A 17,972-nucleotide genomic window follows, 5' to 3' on the forward strand; every position below is an offset into this window, starting at 1 on the left:
AGAAAAAGGGTGATGCTTTTTTATGCTGGCCTCCTATCTTTATACTGTACAATCTGGATTACCGAGTAAGGACACACCCAGCCAGCAGCCTGTTGTCAGCACATGAAGCCAAGTCAGAAAAAAAAAAAAACACAGCTGGGTTTGCCCGAGCTGAGCCAGATTTGCCATGCCACGTAATCCCGCCGTCATCCACACGTCTGCCGTCCCGTCCCACCCGCACGAACCCTACCAATTCGAGGTTGCGGCTCAGCTCCACTCCGTAACCAGAGCCTGTCCTGTTTCAGAATACAGGAGGCAGTCCGCCGAAACAAAACACTCCCCAGTCCCCTCTCGCCTCCGCAGCGATTCCAGTTCCAGCCTCCGCCACGCTCTCTTCCTCCGCTGTCCGCTGAGACCCGCGGCGAGCCCGCCCCTCCTCACCACGCGTGTTCAGGTGACGGTCACTCCCGCCGCCTCCTCTGTTCTCAATCCCTTCCTCTTCCCGCGATCTATATGCGTGCTGTCTATTCTTTCCTCTGCCAGTCTTTTGCATGATGCTGTGGGTGCGGGAGTTTTGGGATTAGTTGGTGCGGAGCACCCCCTTCAGGTTTCGAAGGGTCAATATTTTCAGTGGCAAATCATCAATTTATTCTCAGGTTTCCTCTCTTGATGTATTGATTGGTTGGGGAATTCCGTTTTATCTCCTGCGTTGGGTGGTGGTGGTGCTAGATCCGCTCTGTCTGTGCCCAGCCCAGCTATTCTGCTTCCTCTGCAGAGATGAATTGCTAGATTTGGCAGGTTTGTTTCGCAAGTAAATTCTCTCGTGATGTAATGATTGGGCTCACATATCACCATATAGAAGAGTCTTTCATACAACAGGTCTTATAAAATTTGCTTCCGTTTTTAGAGAATTTGAGGCTCTCTCTTGTCTCGGGTGTTCTGCAATTGAGACGGTATGGGGCTCTGAACCATCCTTACATAGAGAAAAGGACGTACTGTCGTGGGCTATGGATTTTTTTTAATGGCTACCTGTAGGTGCCAACTGGTTTGGAGTTCCTTGGCGTTAGAACTTAGATGGTTTATGTGAAGCATCGTCGCATATTGACTACGATTTGTTTTATCATTCCACAGCGGTTGTTCTGTTATGCCTGACTGTTCATTTTGTTCGGAGAAAACTGTCATGGCCCCTAAATCCAAGGGAGTTTCAGTATGCTAATCGGTAAATACTTGGGCATTAGAACCCTGAACTATACAACGCTTCCAAAGGGCAAACTATTGCATTTTGGGGCCATGGGCGCTTTCACTAATTCATTCATTATCATACACTGACAAGGAACAATGGGTTAGAGAGGTAGAACCCTTTTAAGAGTAAGCTAGTTAAAACCGTTTATCCGCTCAAGCAGCAAAGATAGCATCAGGGTGCTTAATACTAGTGAGTATGAGAAAGGATAGAGATTCTGTTAAGAACTAGTACTTATGATTTCACTTGTGCAAATTCTTGCTCTCATATCATTCACACAAATCATTACCCACAATTCTCAAGTTAGTGATGACATTTCTTTTTTCTAGCCATGCTGGAAAATATTTTACTCATTTTAGTTACCCACTTTCAGTGATTTTTTTGTACAAAAGTTCAATGTGTCAAACACCTTCAGAGTTCTAGTTTGATACTACTCTTGGGTCATGGGTGCTGGTTTTTGTTGTTTTATATAGTTCATAATTAAAGTTCCTTTTCAAAGTTACCAATCCTTGATTATTTCTTCTTGCATATGTTGGTCTCCTTGTATGGTCTCAAGCATTCATCTTTGCATAAACAGTAGAGATGCATTTTTACTGGCTTGGGCATTTGGCTCTCGTAATATTGATAATTAGTAAATAAGATCATGTGAAGCAATATATTTAATATCTGAATTTTAGCTAACACTGTTTTTTTTTGAAATTTTAAGATTGTCCAACCACAAATCATTTGGATGCTCCTGCCTATGCTTGATGTCGACTACCAGAGATATTGTTTAGTGCTGGGGAAGTTGAGCAGTTTTGGATCATAAATTCCCCAGAAACTAGACAACTATGGATCGTGCAGACACATCTGGGTTTGTCAGTGGTGGTTGCTTTGGTACTACACTCCTGCTGATATTCTTCCATTTCGTCTATTCTACAGTCCGCGTCTGAAAGATCATCAGGACCCCTTCATCCGGCCTGGCCAGAAAGATCATCAAGCCCCTGTTCTTGAGCTCTCCAGTGTATCATTTGCTCTCCCACTACTGTCATACTTTTTAACCGCGATGGATAATAGCTTTGTGCACATCCCACACCAACCTCTGATGAATGATCCCTTTGCGTTAGTGGCATACTCAGGACCAAGCTCCACCATGGAGAGCCTGGGCCAAAGCACACTCCGCATGGACTGCCTGGGCCCAGCAATGGCTAATTGTGGCCATGACTATGAAAATACTCAGAGAATGAATGACATAACAGTGAGAGATGATGGCAGCAAGTTAGTCCTTGGATTGGGTCCAACACCCAACTTTTATTCCGCACATTGTCAGTCCACTGGAGTACACAAATCAAAACAAGCTCAGAGATTGTCTGGCCAGAGTTTCACTTCTGCTAATCCAGAAATGCTGAGGCTTGGCCTTCAGATGGATGGTGCAGAAGCAGTTCAATATTTGCAAGCACCAAGTGCAACAGTTCATTCTTTTGCTGTAGTTGATGAGACCTCAACATTTGCTACTGTAAGGAACATGGGTGGCTACATGCCATCCCTACTCTTCGCTCCTCCCTCCAGTTCTTCTGATATCAATGAAGCCCAAGTAGACACCCGGGATTCTCTAGACCTCACGCACAACACCAACAATGACACTCAGCATCTTCAACATCGCCTTCAGCTCAGCCCTGAGCCTTCTGCAATGACGGAGTCTTCATTTGGTGTGAGTTCTGATGTTGTCACCGCAGCATCGATATCAGAACAACGTAGCCATCCCCGACATACTAAGAAATGCAGGTTCAAGGGGTGCTCCAAAGGTGGAAGAGGCGCATCAGGGCTTTGTATTGCTCACGGAGGCGGACAGAGATGTCATAAGCCTGGATGCCATAAAGGTGCCGAAAGCAGCTCGGCATACTGCAAAGCCCACGGAGGTGGTCGACGGTGTGAGCAGCTTGGTTGCACCAAGAGTGCAGAGGGAAAGACAGATTATTGTATCGCTCATGGCGGAGGCCACCGATGCGAACATCCTGGCTGTCCTAAAGCTGCACGAGGTAAGTCTGGGCGGTGCATCAAGCATGGTGGTGGGAAGAGATGCACTGTTAAAGGTTGCATCCGGAGCGCGGAAGGGAAGGCTGGATTGTGCATTTCTCATGGTGGTGGCCGTCGATGCCAGTACCCAGATTGTGGCAAGGGGGCTCAAGGCAGCACATTGTACTGCAAGGGGCATGGTGGTGGCAAGAGGTGCATTTTTTATGGCTGCAGCAAAGGTGCAGAGGGTAGCACACCTCTGTGCAAAGCACATGGTGGTGGGAAGCGATGCATGTTTGAAGGAGGCGGCGTCTGTGCAAAGAGTGTACACGGGGCTACTGACTACTGCGTGGCGCATGGAGGAGGGAAGCGCTGTTCGGTGCCCAGCTGCACCAAGAGCGCCCGTGGCCGCACTGACTTCTGTGTCAAGCATGGCGGTGGCAAGCGGTGCCAGATTGACAACTGTAGCAAGAGCGCGCAGGGGAGCACAGACTTCTGTAAAGCCCATGGTGGAGGCAAGCGGTGCACATGGAGCACGGGTTGTGAGAAGTTCTCCCGTGGCAAGAGTGGCGTCTGTGCTGCCCATGGTACCTTGATGGCGAAGCAGCGAGAACAAGGGTTGGTGAAGAACGTAGGAAGCATGATCGGACCAGGTCTCTTCAGCGGCATCGTGGTGTCATCGGCCACCGCGGCAAGTAGCATGACTAACGAGCACTCGTCCTCGGGCATGAGTACCGCGTCAGACTGCGATGGTACAGCGAGGAGCCAATCGATGATACCTCCTCAGTTGCTGGTTCCTCGCTCTATGATGTCCTCTTGGTCATCTGAGCCGGTAGATAGGGGCAGAGAGGGAGCCTGTATTGTTCCTGAGGGGAGGGTGCATGGTGGTGGCCTTCTGTCACTTCTCGGTGGCAGCTTCAGGAATGCTGATGTGGAAAAGCTCTGAATCCAGTGCTTTTCCATCCGCAAATTCGGTCAGTTTGTTGTATATAATTAAGGCGCCTTGTTGCCTATTGAATTTTATGCTGCTTTTCTTGTCTAGATAAATGGTCTGTGGATGGTTAGCCCAAGTGGTCACTGTGGCAATTGTTGTGAACGCTTTTGGCATGTCATTCCAGTCCTAGTCAGTACTGCAATAAAATTTATGTATTTGCTATACTGTTCTTATTTGTTTGTGATTATTATTCTTAAGAGACTTGTGGCTTGTAAAGCATTCTGAAGTTGAATTTTGGTTAGCTCATCCGAACAGTTGTAGGTACTTGGGTTGCTAGTTTGGGGAGTTACGTTATGACTGAATCTTACCTGGCTTGTGACTCGTCATGCCTTTCAAATTCATTGTTCTCGGCACTTATGCCTGATTCCAGCATTTATTTATTTTTCTCTGGAACTCCATTTTACGATGAATGCAAAATGCTGCTATCACCGGGAAAACTCTAATCTTGCTGCAGGAGCTGACCACCTCCATGTCTCATTTTGATTGAACTTGATAGCTTCGAGGGGTGGTTAATTGATTTTGGTTGAACAAAGTACTAGCACCGTCTGCCAAATTTGATAAACAAGAGCAGATCCGGAGTTTCGGACTAAAGAAAACTAGCACTTGATAAACAAGAGCAGATCCGGAGTTTCGGACTAAAGAAAACTAGCACTTGCATAAAATTAGAAGCATCTCAGATCCCCGACAAAGGACACCATATGCAACGAAAAATAAGACAGTAAACGATCAAATGAATAATCTGAGACTATATGCCATAAACTAGTAGTCGATCTCAGATCTCAAGAAAAAATTAGAAGCCATTGGATGACAGCATGGAAATGGGTAGTTTTTTTTACTGGGGATAAGAACATGGCGAAGAGCAACTTATCGTCTACATCTATACATATGCTACCATTCGTTCTAGGCTTCTAGCAGCCATATCTCCTCTCCTCTTGTAAGGTGCAGACAGGTCTGTGCTAACTGCTAACAGTGTTTCCCGATGGCTAGAGCTGCACTGCTCCCTGTTGCTTTGTTTTTGTGCCTTGCATTGGCCAGCAGTGCTGATGCAACAAGGAAGACAGTTGGGGTATATGAGCTCAAGAACAAGAAGGGAGACTTCTCCATCAAGGTCACCAACTGGGGAGCCACCCTGATGTCTGTCATTGTTCCTGACTCCAAAATGCAAGGTTTCCCTGCTTCCGGAGAATCCATTTGCGTGCTGATTTATGATGCAATGTTGACTAATAAGGGTCTGTTTGGTAGAGATCTCTCTGATTTAAATTTTCTGCGGGAAGTGATTTTCTGGATAAAGTGATTATGTGATTAAAAGTGATTCTCTAAAATAAAATATATAGAAGAAGTGATTCTCTGCGTGAAGTGAATCAGAGAAAGCTGCTTTTTTCAGCTCCCCAACTTCTAGTTCATTTCAGAAAATCACTTTCACGGATTCCACTCAGAGAGCTAAAAGTTGAAAGTTGTTATTTGGCAGAGCTCTCCCTGATTCTAGCTGGGAAGCTACTTTGAAAGCTCTGCCAAACAAAATCTAAATTTGCGTGATTTCTTCCTGTACGAAACTTGGCTGATGTCGTCCTTAGGTAACATAGCAGTACATATATCTATTCCTCCTGAAATGTGAAGCAAATCAAAAGGAAAAAAAAGGGAAAAAGAGAGAGAGAGAGAGAGAGAGAGAGAGAGAGAGAGAGAGAGAGAGAGAGAGAGAGAGAATGGTTCCTCCTGAAATTGCCAACCGAACCGTGCAAAGTAGTATTACTGTCTTGCTCAGAATGGGGTGTTTTATCAAAAAAATATTTTGAGAATCGTATCGATGTTCAAAATAATATTTATTTATAACTAAAAAAAAGTATGTAAAACTATCTAACTGCTTTATTCTAAAATGAAAGGTAGCCTTGTTCTTTAGGTTGGCATAGGACCTTCCATTTTGTCAAGCAGTATTTCTTTTTCTGACTATCACTTTGCCGATAAATCTGAATTGAAAGTAGTCAAATCTTTTTAGAACCCCTCTTGAAATTAAGAAGAAGGACAACATGTATACGGTTAGGCTGCACAGAACCGAGTTAAGAAGGACGAGTCTCCCCCTACAGTTAAGTATTGCCCATCCAATTGCTTACTCTTTTTTCAAAACGTCCCTCTACTGCTTTTCAGTTTGAATTTCTTATCTTATGATAATGTATCGAAATCCCTAGATAACGCAATGTTAGTTCACCCTTAGCGCATCCAAAAATCTCCGTATACTAGTAAGCATGCTCCTTTGCCATGCTAAAAAAGAACATTTCACTTTTGTGAAAGTTTATTTTTAGACCGAAGAGTTGTTCAAATGCACATAACAAGAGCTTTACTTTTTCGAGATCATAGCCCATAAAGAGGATTATGTCATCGGTATATTAAAGGATTGAAACCCTATTATGTAGGATTGAGATATGTGACTAGAAGAGGGATAAATAGGCACTTACAAATTTCTTGTGAAATAGATGATCTACATCTTGTTCACTCAACGCTTCTCAAAACCGCACAAACAGAAACATAACTTAGAGAGACAAAGTGAGAGAAAAAGTTCCAAATCAATATAACTCCACGGATGGATATGAGCCATATACTCTATAAATCATTCCATATGTCTTTATGCACAAAAGCTTAAAACTTGAACGAAGAATAAAGCAAATGATAGTCACCGAAAAAAGTAACTCTCCAAGTTGATGATCTAGAGGCAAAGAGATTCAAGACCCTCTCAAATACATGAGTGCATGAATATTTATGCCTCTAGCAACAAGAATAATAACTTCCTAAGGTTGAAAAATTGTAGCTCAAAGACAAAAACAAAAATCTACAGGAAAATCGAAAAACTTGCACCGAAGGCAAGGAAACCAAAAGAAGTAGACTAGAAGGAGATGAACACAATCTTATACGAGAAAATAAACTTCATTAAGCACAGATGTCAGTCCTATTTTCGGTAGATTACAAAGTTATTTTTTCTCAAAAAAGCCCCAGCATATTACAAAGACTAAGCCTACCATCTTCTCTCCTCGAAAACCTATCACTAGGCTCTCAAATGGCTGGCGTACGATTCTCCCACAGCTTCACCCATCTATTTATATCCCTTGAGAGATTCCTTGTCCCTTAAGTTTCCATATTCTCAAAATACCTTCACCGGTAGTGCACTCTTACCTATCCTCGGGGCATTTTGGTCCAAATTTTGTTCCTTTTATCGAACAACCACAGCTTCTTCATGACTTAGCTTCACATCAAGCAAACCTTCATGATGATGCCACGTGACCCTCCAGTCCTCCCGCGGTTTTATGGTCAAACCGCGAAACCCTAGCACACTTCTCAAAGCGTGACTAGTCGTCATTTTCTTTGCCTCAATTAAAAGATCCGATGTCAACACGTGTACTTCATCTTGTGATCTTGATCACCGGCAAATCTCCACCGCTTCTGATCCCTCAAGCCACCTTGTCACTTGCACCGGTATCCCATTCGCTTAATTTTGTCAACACGCTGTCTTCATCCTTCTCCATCCATGCTTTGCTTGACCTCCATGTGTACCGTTAGGATCACTCTTGATTCTGCCTGGCCTCCTTGATCATCCAGTACCAAGCCTCCCATCTAGCCCCGATCATCTCACTGTCGACTGCCCAGTCACATCCATAACCTGCACACCATGAGACATGCAAACATGTTTCTTCATACTCTGAAATATATCCAGGTTAGCACAAACCAAAAATCCACAGTTCAGAATTCATTCTGTAGAAAACGTGAGCACCGGATGTCCCGTCGTGGTTACTCACTGAGCATCGGAACATCTGGTGAGTGTGTTTCCATTCAGTGCACTGAAAAATGCTCTCTGCAAAAAAATTAGTCCGGTGTGAAGCTCCGGTGCTCACTTTCTTGTCACTGGATCATCCTATGCTTGCAATTTCACCAGATTCACTACTCTGCATCCTCTCTGCAGGAAATAGTTCGATGCCTTGTTCGACGTGTTCACAGTCCAACACCGAATGATCCGATGCCTTCAACACCACCAGACTCGCCATATGCAGTATCTCTGCAAAAATTAGTCCAGCGAATTGTCCGGCGTGTACACCAAGTGACACCGGATCATCCGGTGAGGCATTTCAAATCTGGTGCCAAGACTTCTCTTCTTTATAAAATAGTCTGACGTGAGCCCATCGCCGGAATATCCAGTGCACCTTTCAATTTTTGCCGCCAACCAAAAATTGCTCCGGTGCACAATCTATCTCAACATCGGAATATCCAATGTGAGAAAATGTTTTCTCATCGGATATTTCGGTGAGGTCAATTTCCCTTAACCCGAGATCGAAACTCCAACACCAACTTAGGTTAGCCAAAAACAAAATTACATGCAAACAAGTTCATAGAAACCAAATTCAACTCAAGACCAACATTATCAATAACTCATCACAATCAAATTAAGACACATCTCAACTTGTTTTCTCATATTATTTACAAGATAGAGCATAATTCCTACTATTTGACTAGCGCTTTTGGCTCCTCGTCGATCAGATGATTTTTGCATTTGTGTTTTGGTTTTTCTTCCTTTTGATTGTATATTCTCAAACCTGTTTTTTTGGTTAATATATATTAACCAGTAGGGGCGTGCCCGGTGCCCCTGCTGTTCTATCAGAAAACAAAAGTCGCTGGGGAGAGGTAGGGGACAAGGAAAATGCACAGCACGGGACAAGTGCTCGCCGGGGAGTTGACAATTCTTTTCTGGCCTTGGGAGCAGGAACCGAGGGAGAGTGAACACTTCAAATTTGAACCATCTTATCGCATCCCAGTGTATATCTTTGACCGGACATCCGCCCATTCGAGTAGCTGTCGTCCGTCAGTCGTCCCTTCCATCTTCGCCTTCCTCTCGCAAGGCGCAGAGCGCGCTGCCACACCCTCTGTCTCTGTGTTAGCCTGCTGTGTCGGCCAATGGCTCGAGCGCCGCTGCTTCTCGCGCTGCTGTCCCTTGCGGCCCTCGGCTCAGCCGGTGGCGCCAATGCGGCGGGGAGGAAGATGGTCGGCGTGTACGAGCTCAAGAAGGGCGATTTCTCCGTCAAGGTCACCAACTGGGGAGCCACCATCACCTCCGTCGTCCTCCCTGATTCCAGAGGTGTGCGCGCCTTTCTTGCTTCCAACAATCCATGGCGTCCCCTTTTCTGTGACTGTGATTAGTTAGTCCTTGCTTGGGGTATTTGATGTATTCAAATTTGCTATTTCTGAGTATAACTTCTTTGCAGGGAATTTGGCTGATGTAGTGCTTGGCTATGACACCGTTGCTGAATATGTGGTAAGCTCGCAGATCACACTACCCCCCTTCTTCTTTTCAGAACTTATTATGTCCTATCCTCTGTTTGTTCTCTCTCTTCAAGGCTTGCGAACTACTATTGGCCAGTTTCGCCTCGTTGATCAATGCAGATTGTAGAACTGAATGACGTAGTGAAAATGTGTGTCATACCTTTTCCTTACTCAACTCCCAAATTCACTAAATTTTACCCATATTTTGTACTATCCAACAAGCAGACATATTCAACTTGATTGGCCATCGAATCTCCCACAAAACCGCTGTCAACTAGTCAATCATCTGGGTATTAAAAAACAAGCTCATCCACTAAAATCTGTGTTGTCGCCTTCAGTTTGAGCTCAATTTTCTACACAAGGAGGTCCCAGATAGAGAAAACAACCCCCACAAAAAATTTAGATGTGTTCGCCACGTCTCGCTCTAGTAGAATACAAAGAAATATTGCATGGGGTAAAGAAACAAAGATGGAAAACAAAACAAAAAGAAACTCTGATAACCAGCAGATTCGTCAAAACGATTAGCTGGATGCAGTTTTCTTTATGCTGGTGACCATGTTACCCGTGAGATAGTATACGAAATAAAGGGAAGACAACTCCACCATGTGCTGCCTGTCTTGACTCTTGCATCGTTACCTGTTCTCCACATTTATCCATACAAAGATTTCCTTTTTATTTCTAGCCTCTTTTCTGAAGCTTCTTGTCTATGTACAGTGTGGTTCAAATTGAATCACAGCACAAAAACAGCATAACCACAAGCAAACTCTTGTGCCAATACGACAACAATTCGTACGCAATCTTTTTCAAAAAAAAGTTTGCCAGCTTTTTTGGCAAAAAAAATTATCTAAAATGATAGGAAATGACATTCTTCCATAGTTCTCCATTACAGTATTCACTATTCAGTTTTCTTCTCCATGGGTAAGTAAAGCTCCTAACTTCAAGTTGCTGTCTCTATCTGGTTAATCAGAATGGTTCTGGTTACTTTGGAGCGCTTGTCGGACGAGTAGCCAACAGAGTTGCTAACGCACGCTTCGTGCTCGATGGAAAAGTCTATCATTTGTATGCTAACGATGGCAAGAACGCACTTCACGGTATGCTTCAGAGTTCAGAGACTTGTTAAGAATGTGAGATAACTCCATAGTGCTCCGTGAAAAGTCTATCATCTTGCTCTTGTTTAGGTGGCCACAGGGGCTTCAGCAAAGTTATATGGACGGTTAAGGAATATGTTGGCGGCGGTGACTCCCCATACATCACATTGTACTACCACAGCTTTGACGGAGAACAAGGTAATATCAATTTAAATGATAAAGAGATACCCCATATATGCTTGTGCTTTTTAATTGTTTCTGAATCTATTCTGGTACCAAGAGGTTAGAGCTGTGAACACACACACACACACACAAATCAGTGAACTTCCAGCTCATTCCAGAATGAGGAAAAATAAGTAGCTAAGTACAGCTCTTGGTATGAACAGAGGATACATGTTAAGCTTCCCATGGATATCGCTTTCTGATACGAAATGCCGGCATTCTCGATAATGGCTGGGAATGTCTGCCTAAAGACATCAATAGTAGAGCCCACAGCATCATGTAATAGATCACTTTGCTCTGTCCAGAGCTTCTTTTTCTCCGTTTTTTTTTTCACAATTGCAAAGAAATCACTACTCCTGGTGTTATTGCAAGTTTACCACTAGAAAATTAAAAAATACCATTAAAACTATCATTCGAGTGACATTCTTAAAAAAAAAAAAAAAATTAGAGAGGTATTTGCAAATGCCCCCTTTTTTTTATCCAAAACCATAGTCCACGATCACGATGTGTCGTAATGGAACAGTGGTGACATGACAAACATCTAAGAAAGAGAAACAACAACACAACGATGTGCGATCCTAAATGGAGTGAAGTTCCAAATCACTTGTGTATGACCCAGGGGCACATTCCCAGTATCTGCTAAACGTACCGAAACGTGTCTGTGAAACAGGGTTCCCAGGAGACCTGGACGTGTATGTGACGTACCAGCTGTCGACCCCGTACATGCTGAGCGTGCACATGAACGCGACGGCCGTGAACAAGGCCACCCCGGTGAACCTGGCGCAGCACACGTACTGGAACCTGGGCGGCCAGGGCAGCGGCGACGTCCTCCGCAACACGGTGCAGCTCTTCGCGTCCCGGTACACGCCCGTGGACAGCGCGCTCATCCCGACGGGCGCGCTCGCGCCCGTGGCCGGCACGCCCTACGACTTCCGGTCCCCGACCCCCGTGGGCGCGCGCATCCACCAGGTCTCGGGCGGCGGCGCCGGCATCTACGGCTACGACACCAACTACGCCGTGGACGGGGAGGCAGGGGCGCTGCGGAAGGTGGCCGTCGTCCGGGACGGCGCGTCGGGGCGGGCGCTGGAGCTATGGGCGAACCAGCCCGGGGTGCAGTTCTACACGGGCAACTTCCTCAAGGACGTCAAGGGGAAGGGCGGGAAGGTGTACGGGCAGTACGGCGCGCTGTGCCTGGAGACGCAGGCGTTCCCGGACGCCGTGAACCACCCCAACTTCCCTTCGGTGATCGTCAGGCCCGGCGGGGTGTACAAGCACGACATGGTGTTCAAGTTCTCGTTCTAGCCAGTGTTGGCGACTTCGGTTAATCTGTTGTGAGCTGTGGCCTGGGAGGATACATCATAATATCTTATTCGAAGTTAATTTGGAAATAACAATTATTGTTGGGTTTGATCGGTTCCTGCTCATGGTTCCGGTGGCATGCAAAGCCTCCAACTCCCCATTGCCCTTCGTTCTAAGAGAGGCTCCACCTCCCTGTCCCCGATGCTGGTCATCCTGTTGTGCGCTGCTCACCACATCGTGGCCTGGCCTGGCCGGCCAGCGCCGTGCGCAACCGGCGGCGCCCGGCACCCTAGCTCTGACAGAAAAGGGCACCCCGATGTATGTATCGATACGATGGGCACGGCGAGCTATCGGACAAGGAGATCTGCGGGACACGTACAAGCCGGCGCGCGCAGATCCGCGAAAGAACGACCACTTCAAACCCGTCCACGTCAGCCTCCCTCGCCACCTACTGATGTTTGCCTATATTAGGGTCATCGGCGACCACCACTTGCCGCACCGCTCAGCAGCCGCATCTCCTCTTCCTCCTCCTTCTCACCGGTCACCTCCTCTTGTGACGGTGATAGCTTGCTACTCTGCTAGCAAGTGTCGGTCGGCCGCCAATGGCGAGACGTGAACTGTTCCTTGCGCTGCTGTGCCTCGTGGCTTCCGCGCTGGCCACCGGCGCCGACGCGAGGAAGATGGTTGGTGTGTACTAGCTCAGGAGGGGGGATTTTTCCGTCAGGATGACCAACTGGGGCGCCAGGATCACGTCGGTGAAGCACAACAATTAATTTGACCGGTGAAACACATACATTTGCAATAAAACAATAATTAATTTGATAACACAAAATTGATTGATACATAAATTCCAGCAATGTAGAAAAGTAATCCAGATCACACACGCAGACTGAACTTCACACTTTCTTCGGTGCAAAATTTTTCATGTTTCACAATTTCTCTTCGGTGCAAAAATCTTCATGTTTAACAATTTCTCCTGAGTCTTGATCAGGTTGAGGATGCTAATCGAGAAGTCCAATCTTTTCTTCAACCTTTTGATTATGCTGCTACACATAGATGTCTAGTTATGAAAGTCTATCATGTAGGTGGTAGGATGCTTTTACAACAACAGAGGTTTGCTAAGATCCTTGGCTCTAGCTACGCAGAAAAGATGCATGCGTTTTTACTTGTATTATTATATTGTTGCAAATTTGTTTGAACATTCTACTTAGATAAGCTAGCATATGGACAAAAAACAATAAGAGAGTTCCCTGGAGCGTCAACTTAAATGATGGATTTTACAATGGAAAGAATCAGATATGTGATGCTTTAATTGTTTCCTTCTTAGGATGCAAGCTAAAGTCACATCATCTATTCAGGTGTGACACACTTGCATGCCAGCTATATAGGCTAAAGTCTTTTGGAAAAATGCAGAAAGGCTTAAAAAAATGAATAGCTCTTGCGAAAATCCACAATGCAAAACATCATTTATTTTAATTACATAATTGTTGTTTTGTTCAAAGTAATAAAAGTGCAAATTCAATAGGTTTGATTAGATAAGCACTAAATGGTCAGAGCTGCATAGATGCAGAAAAGTATAACAAGAAAGTATCCAAATTTCTGTACAAAGATCATCCTTCAACTGGATGTGATTTTTTTTTTTTTTTTTTTTGGCAAATGCCATCTCAAACTCAAAGGACAAAAATGTTTGTTAGCACAAAGATTAGGCAAGTGTTTCTGAACCCCTTACCATGTGCTAATAATGGAATACACATTGCAACGATAGCAGTTTTCAGTTTTGATGCCCTGTGTACAGTTGCAAGCCTATGGAAACTGGAAAGTCACTACCATGAATCCATGATTAGCACGTGGTATATCTTATGTTCATTCTTGTGACAATATTTTGAGAGAACATTTACAGATTCTATATAAGGCTTCATATAGGTATTTTCAACACTAAATAGAGGGGGCAGCCAGCATCTTGAGAACTGGTTAAAAGTAAGAAATGACCTACTTCTGTATTATGCTCTGTGTCAGTTAGATGATATATAAATAGAGTAGCATCGGATTTGAGTTGCTTGTCTATTAGAATACAACATAATAATATGGATAATTGCCATTACAAATGCTAAGTCTATTGCCTTTGGAAAAAGGATGAGATAACAAACTAACCATTTATAAGATGAAGGAGAACACATGCCTCTTTTGTTGTAATTGATAACACTACAGTCATCTTACTTATATCTTCCTCTTGACGTTCAGATATATCTTTTTCATTTAAAATGATGAACCTTTGTTCATAGCAAACACAAGCCCTCTTTCAAAGAAACTTAAGGATATCCATGAAACAAGATTACGGGCAGAAGAGTAAAGCAACGCAAATAAAAACATCATAACACAATGCTAGCATGCAAATCATAGAAAGAAAACAGCTACTTTTCTGCCATGCTACCATGATATTGGAAACCATGATAAGTGACTAATTTTCTGCCTTTTCCCTTTGCAATTGAAAGGTACCAAATTGGCAACCTATTATCAAGCACCTGAACTAACTATAATACTAAATAGATCAAAACTTTGCTATGATTGTTGGATGTTCCCAAGCATGATCCCCATATTATGATACCTGCCAGAGCCCACAAGAGGCGGTACATCACTGATCTGCCAGAGCCCACAAGAGGCGGCACATCACTGATCTAGGAGCATAATTACAGTGAACAAAAACAGAAAGCTGCAACCTATCCGACTACTACTTTAATCCAAACTCTGCACACACAAATCGATGTTCACGGTGCACATAGAGCAGACATCATTCTGTGCGTCATGGCACTGATATAAACATCAAATCGATACATGAACATACGGTGGAAATGAGTTACCTATGGAGGTCCGGCGGTGGCGGTGGTGTAGGATGGGCGGCGGCGGTGTTAGACCATGGGAGGTAGTGGCGGCGGCTGGTTCGCTGCGACTTCCTGTGGGCATCGATGGCCGTTGCGCGGGATGGGCGCGGGGCAGGCACGCGCGCCGCGGGATTGTGGCAACCAGGTCGCCCTCGCGGAGTGGCGCGACCACATGCATGTGGACGCTGCCGGCCTCGGAGTCGTCGAGGCGGAGCACATCGTTGCAGACGACGCCGTGCGCGTGCATCCATCGCCGTGCACGTGCATCCATCGGTTCAAGGCGCGGAGGCGGTTGTGTGGGATGCGGGGGGGGGGGGAGAGAGAGAGAGAGAGAGAGAGAGAGAGAGAGAGAGAGAGAGATCGTGATGGGAGCGGCTGGAGCAGGTGCACCTCTTGAGGCAGGAGCGGGTGGTGGAGGGGGTAGGGGAGGGGGATGTTGTGGAGCACTGGATGAGGTGGCAGCCCGGACAACGGCAACGGATCTGCGTGCACCGGAGGATCTGCAAGCACCGGGGTAGCCGTCTTGGACCTAATCTCATCCTCGCACTCCATGCTGCCACAGATCTAGTGCTCTGGATGAGATAGAGACGAAGGATGTAGCGGTAGTTGTTGGTACACAATCTCCATCTCCTCGAGTGCTCTCTCTTTCCCCTTCAACGAGCCTACGTAGCCCGAACAACGGCGACGGATCTGCATGGAGAGGAGGATCAACAATGTTGCCCATTTTCTGGACCAGCGATAGGCAGAAACAGGCGGTGGCGGTAGCGGGGGTGGGGAGGGGTTGGGTGGGAGGAGAAAGTGTGCGTAGGAGGTGCTGTGGAGGGTGTGCTAGGGTTCGTGGCGGTGTGAAGGTTCTGCGGTGTTATCGTGCGTGGCTCAGCTAGGGAGTGAGCGGGGAGGAGGACGTTATCGTGCGTGGCGTGGGGTCCATCTATCCACGCGGAACGGGTAAGGGAAAGGGAGCGAGGAGTGGAGATGAAGGAGGCGAAACAATTGGGAGGCAGAATAAAGCTAACTATACATGGATTAGGAATTATTTAGGTAGGAGAGATTAAACAGAGATCCGTATTTCACGCCTAAACTTTCTTAGATCAAGTTGTAATTAATAAACAGTGACCAATAGATTTGTTGGAGAATCTATCTACAGTCTGGTAACAACCCTCGTACGGCCACACTCGGTTTCTGGAAATGATGAGTTCTAGGGCGACTTACACCTACGAGTTGTCCACAGCGGCTCAGATCCATCCACGGAAATGACCAGATGAGCTTGCATGCCATGTGGCTCGGCGGAAGCTACGCTGCGCTCATGGCCCCACGCTTGTTGTCGTGTTCGTGATTATCATTAGTGTCAGGTTCGTGATCATCGGCGTTGGCTTCATCACCATCATCGGCGTCGGGTTCATGATTGTCGTCGTGCCAGTCTACGCCACCAAGATCGTCCCTGCTAGATAACTTCATCAACGTTCGGAGCTTGGGATCCTCTTCAACTACATCTCCAACTACGCACTCGCTGGCCTGCAGTTGCGCACCTGTGCCTCGACTGGAGCGCCATGTTCACCTTGGGCGCCATGCCGTAGGTGCAGAGGTGCTCCTCATGGTCAATATGCTCGCCGTACCAGAGTCGCCCTGGTGGCTCACCATGCATGGGCGCGGTGAAGAGGCACGCACCTTGCTCGTGTGCACGTCCGACACGCCTGCCTAGGCTGACGACCAGCTCAAGGAGATCAAACAAGACGTCGCGACCTAGGTAGGTGGGGCCCACGCCTGAAGGGAGCTCTCCGCTGGTTCATCGCCGATGGTGCGACGGGTCAAGGCGATCACCTGGCCTACGACCCCAAATTTGCCACCAACACTAGGGACTCTGTTTTCGGCAAGAACTTTAGTGTCCTCGACACCGACAAAGGCAAGAACAATTGCTCCTGCTAAGGGAGGCCACATTTCAATTTCTACTTTCTCGGGAGGTGTACGAAGTGTTATACCAAAATTCAGCGAGGGCCGGCCAATAGCTCCATTTGTGTGGACATCTATTCACAAAGCGGCGTAAGTACGTCTTGAGGCACTGGTTCACCCTCTCTGTTTGCTACAAACTGTTAGATTGTGAAATGGTTCCCCCGATGAGTTGAATGGTTGGGCGGCATTTTACGTGGGCACCGGCAATTCAGGCGGTGCAACGACATAATGTGCAAGTAGCAGCTGAGATCACGGCTGGGAGGAAGGAGGAAGAGGCGGAGTGAAACCAACGTGCATGGGTTCATCTCGCCCGTATGCACAATGACATGGTGCTGATGCCAGTCAAGCAGTCGGTCCTGAGGGCGGCAACGATCTAGCCGGTGAAGGTCTGTGTTTCTGCTAGATGTGTAGGTACATCGGGGGCGGATCGAACAATCCAAATGGTGGTAGCTCGTTCACCATCGACATCCGGTGGTCAAAAGAGATGTCCATGGAGCGAACCGCTCCCGAAGCCGAGAATCTCTCCTCGGTGTACTCTTGGAGATGTGATTCCATCACCAATTCCTATGCATCATGTCACTAACTCTGGCGGCAGGTAGACGACGGCACATCCACAATTCAGGCAGGTTCAAATTTCAAACAATGATGCTATTGATGGGCCGTCATGTGGGACCACGGGGCCAGATGGACTCCCCTCCGATTGGGCCAGGCGTTACCCAGGTCTATCCGCATTACGATCAAGACTCTGGCGTAGACCTAACACTAGCTGGTTGGGTACTGTGTCTGGTGATCGCCGCTCTTTCGTTCGTGCTCTTTGCGATGGAAACATTACGGGCGGTGGCAAGGGACATGGTGGTTTAGCTGGAGGCGAAGCTGGTGTGTCGGAGGGTGAACTCCTAAAGCAGGGATCCGGAAGGACCCCCTTTGAGATTCGGCTGGGGGATGATTCTGAATATGTTTTGCGGGTGAAATAAATGGGCGTAAATGCGATAGCAGGTGGAATGGAATGATCGGATGCAGAATGCAGT

The 17,972-nt window shown here is 46.4% G+C and overlaps 2 protein-coding genes across 3 annotated transcripts; both read left to right on the forward strand.

Annotated features, from left to right (window-relative positions):
• Positions 1–248: 248 nt before the first annotated feature.
• Positions 249–4,370, forward strand: LOC133887960 (uncharacterized). 2 transcript variants are annotated; one of them, XM_062328005.1, is made up of 2 exons: positions 249–433; positions 1,926–4,370. In XM_062328005.1, the coding sequence occupies exon 2, from the start codon at positions 2,265–2,267 to the stop codon at positions 4,158–4,160; it is 1,896 nt and encodes a 631-aa protein (XP_062183989.1). In that variant the 5' UTR covers positions 249–433; positions 1,926–2,264; the 3' UTR covers positions 4,161–4,370. The 2 variants fall into 2 exon arrangements, with proteins under 2 accessions (XP_062183989.1, XP_062183990.1); XM_062328006.1 differs by lacking the exon at positions 249–433 and adding an exon at positions 455–777.
• A 4,506-nt stretch (positions 4,371–8,876) lies between these two features.
• LOC133889315 (uncharacterized) lies at positions 8,877–12,224 on the forward strand. The gene is made up of 5 exons (XM_062329833.1): positions 8,877–9,321; positions 9,449–9,498; positions 10,474–10,597; positions 10,685–10,792; positions 11,487–12,224. The coding sequence occupies exons 1-5, from the start codon at positions 9,141–9,143 to the stop codon at positions 12,116–12,118; spliced, it is 1,095 nt and encodes a 364-aa protein (XP_062185817.1). The 5' UTR covers positions 8,877–9,140; the 3' UTR covers positions 12,119–12,224.
• Positions 12,225–17,972: the final 5,748 nt, after the last annotated feature.

This window comes from Phragmites australis, chromosome 13 (genome assembly GCF_958298935.1).
Source record: "Phragmites australis chromosome 13, lpPhrAust1.1, whole genome shotgun sequence".
Classification (NCBI taxonomy): domain Eukaryota; kingdom Viridiplantae; phylum Streptophyta; class Magnoliopsida; order Poales; family Poaceae; genus Phragmites; species Phragmites australis.

What these genes read in the sequence shown, in the direction of transcription:
- LOC133887960 (XM_062328005.1), top strand. Translation starts at nt 2,265, where the DNA reads ATGGATAATAGCTTTGTGCACATCCCACACCAACCTCTGATGAATGAT.
- LOC133889315 (XM_062329833.1), top strand. Translation starts at nt 9,141, where the DNA reads ATGGCTCGAGCGCCGCTGCTTCTCGCGCTGCTGTCCCTTGCGGCCCTC. An exon ending in CGTCCTCCCTGATTCCAGAG is followed by an intron (nt 9,322 to 9,448) that starts GTGTGCGCGCCT and finishes ACTTCTTTGCAG; the next exon opens with GGAATTTGGCTGATGTAGTG. An exon ending in TGGCAAGAACGCACTTCACG is followed by an intron (nt 10,598 to 10,684) that starts GTATGCTTCAGA and finishes GCTCTTGTTTAG; the next exon opens with GTGGCCACAGGGGCTTCAGC.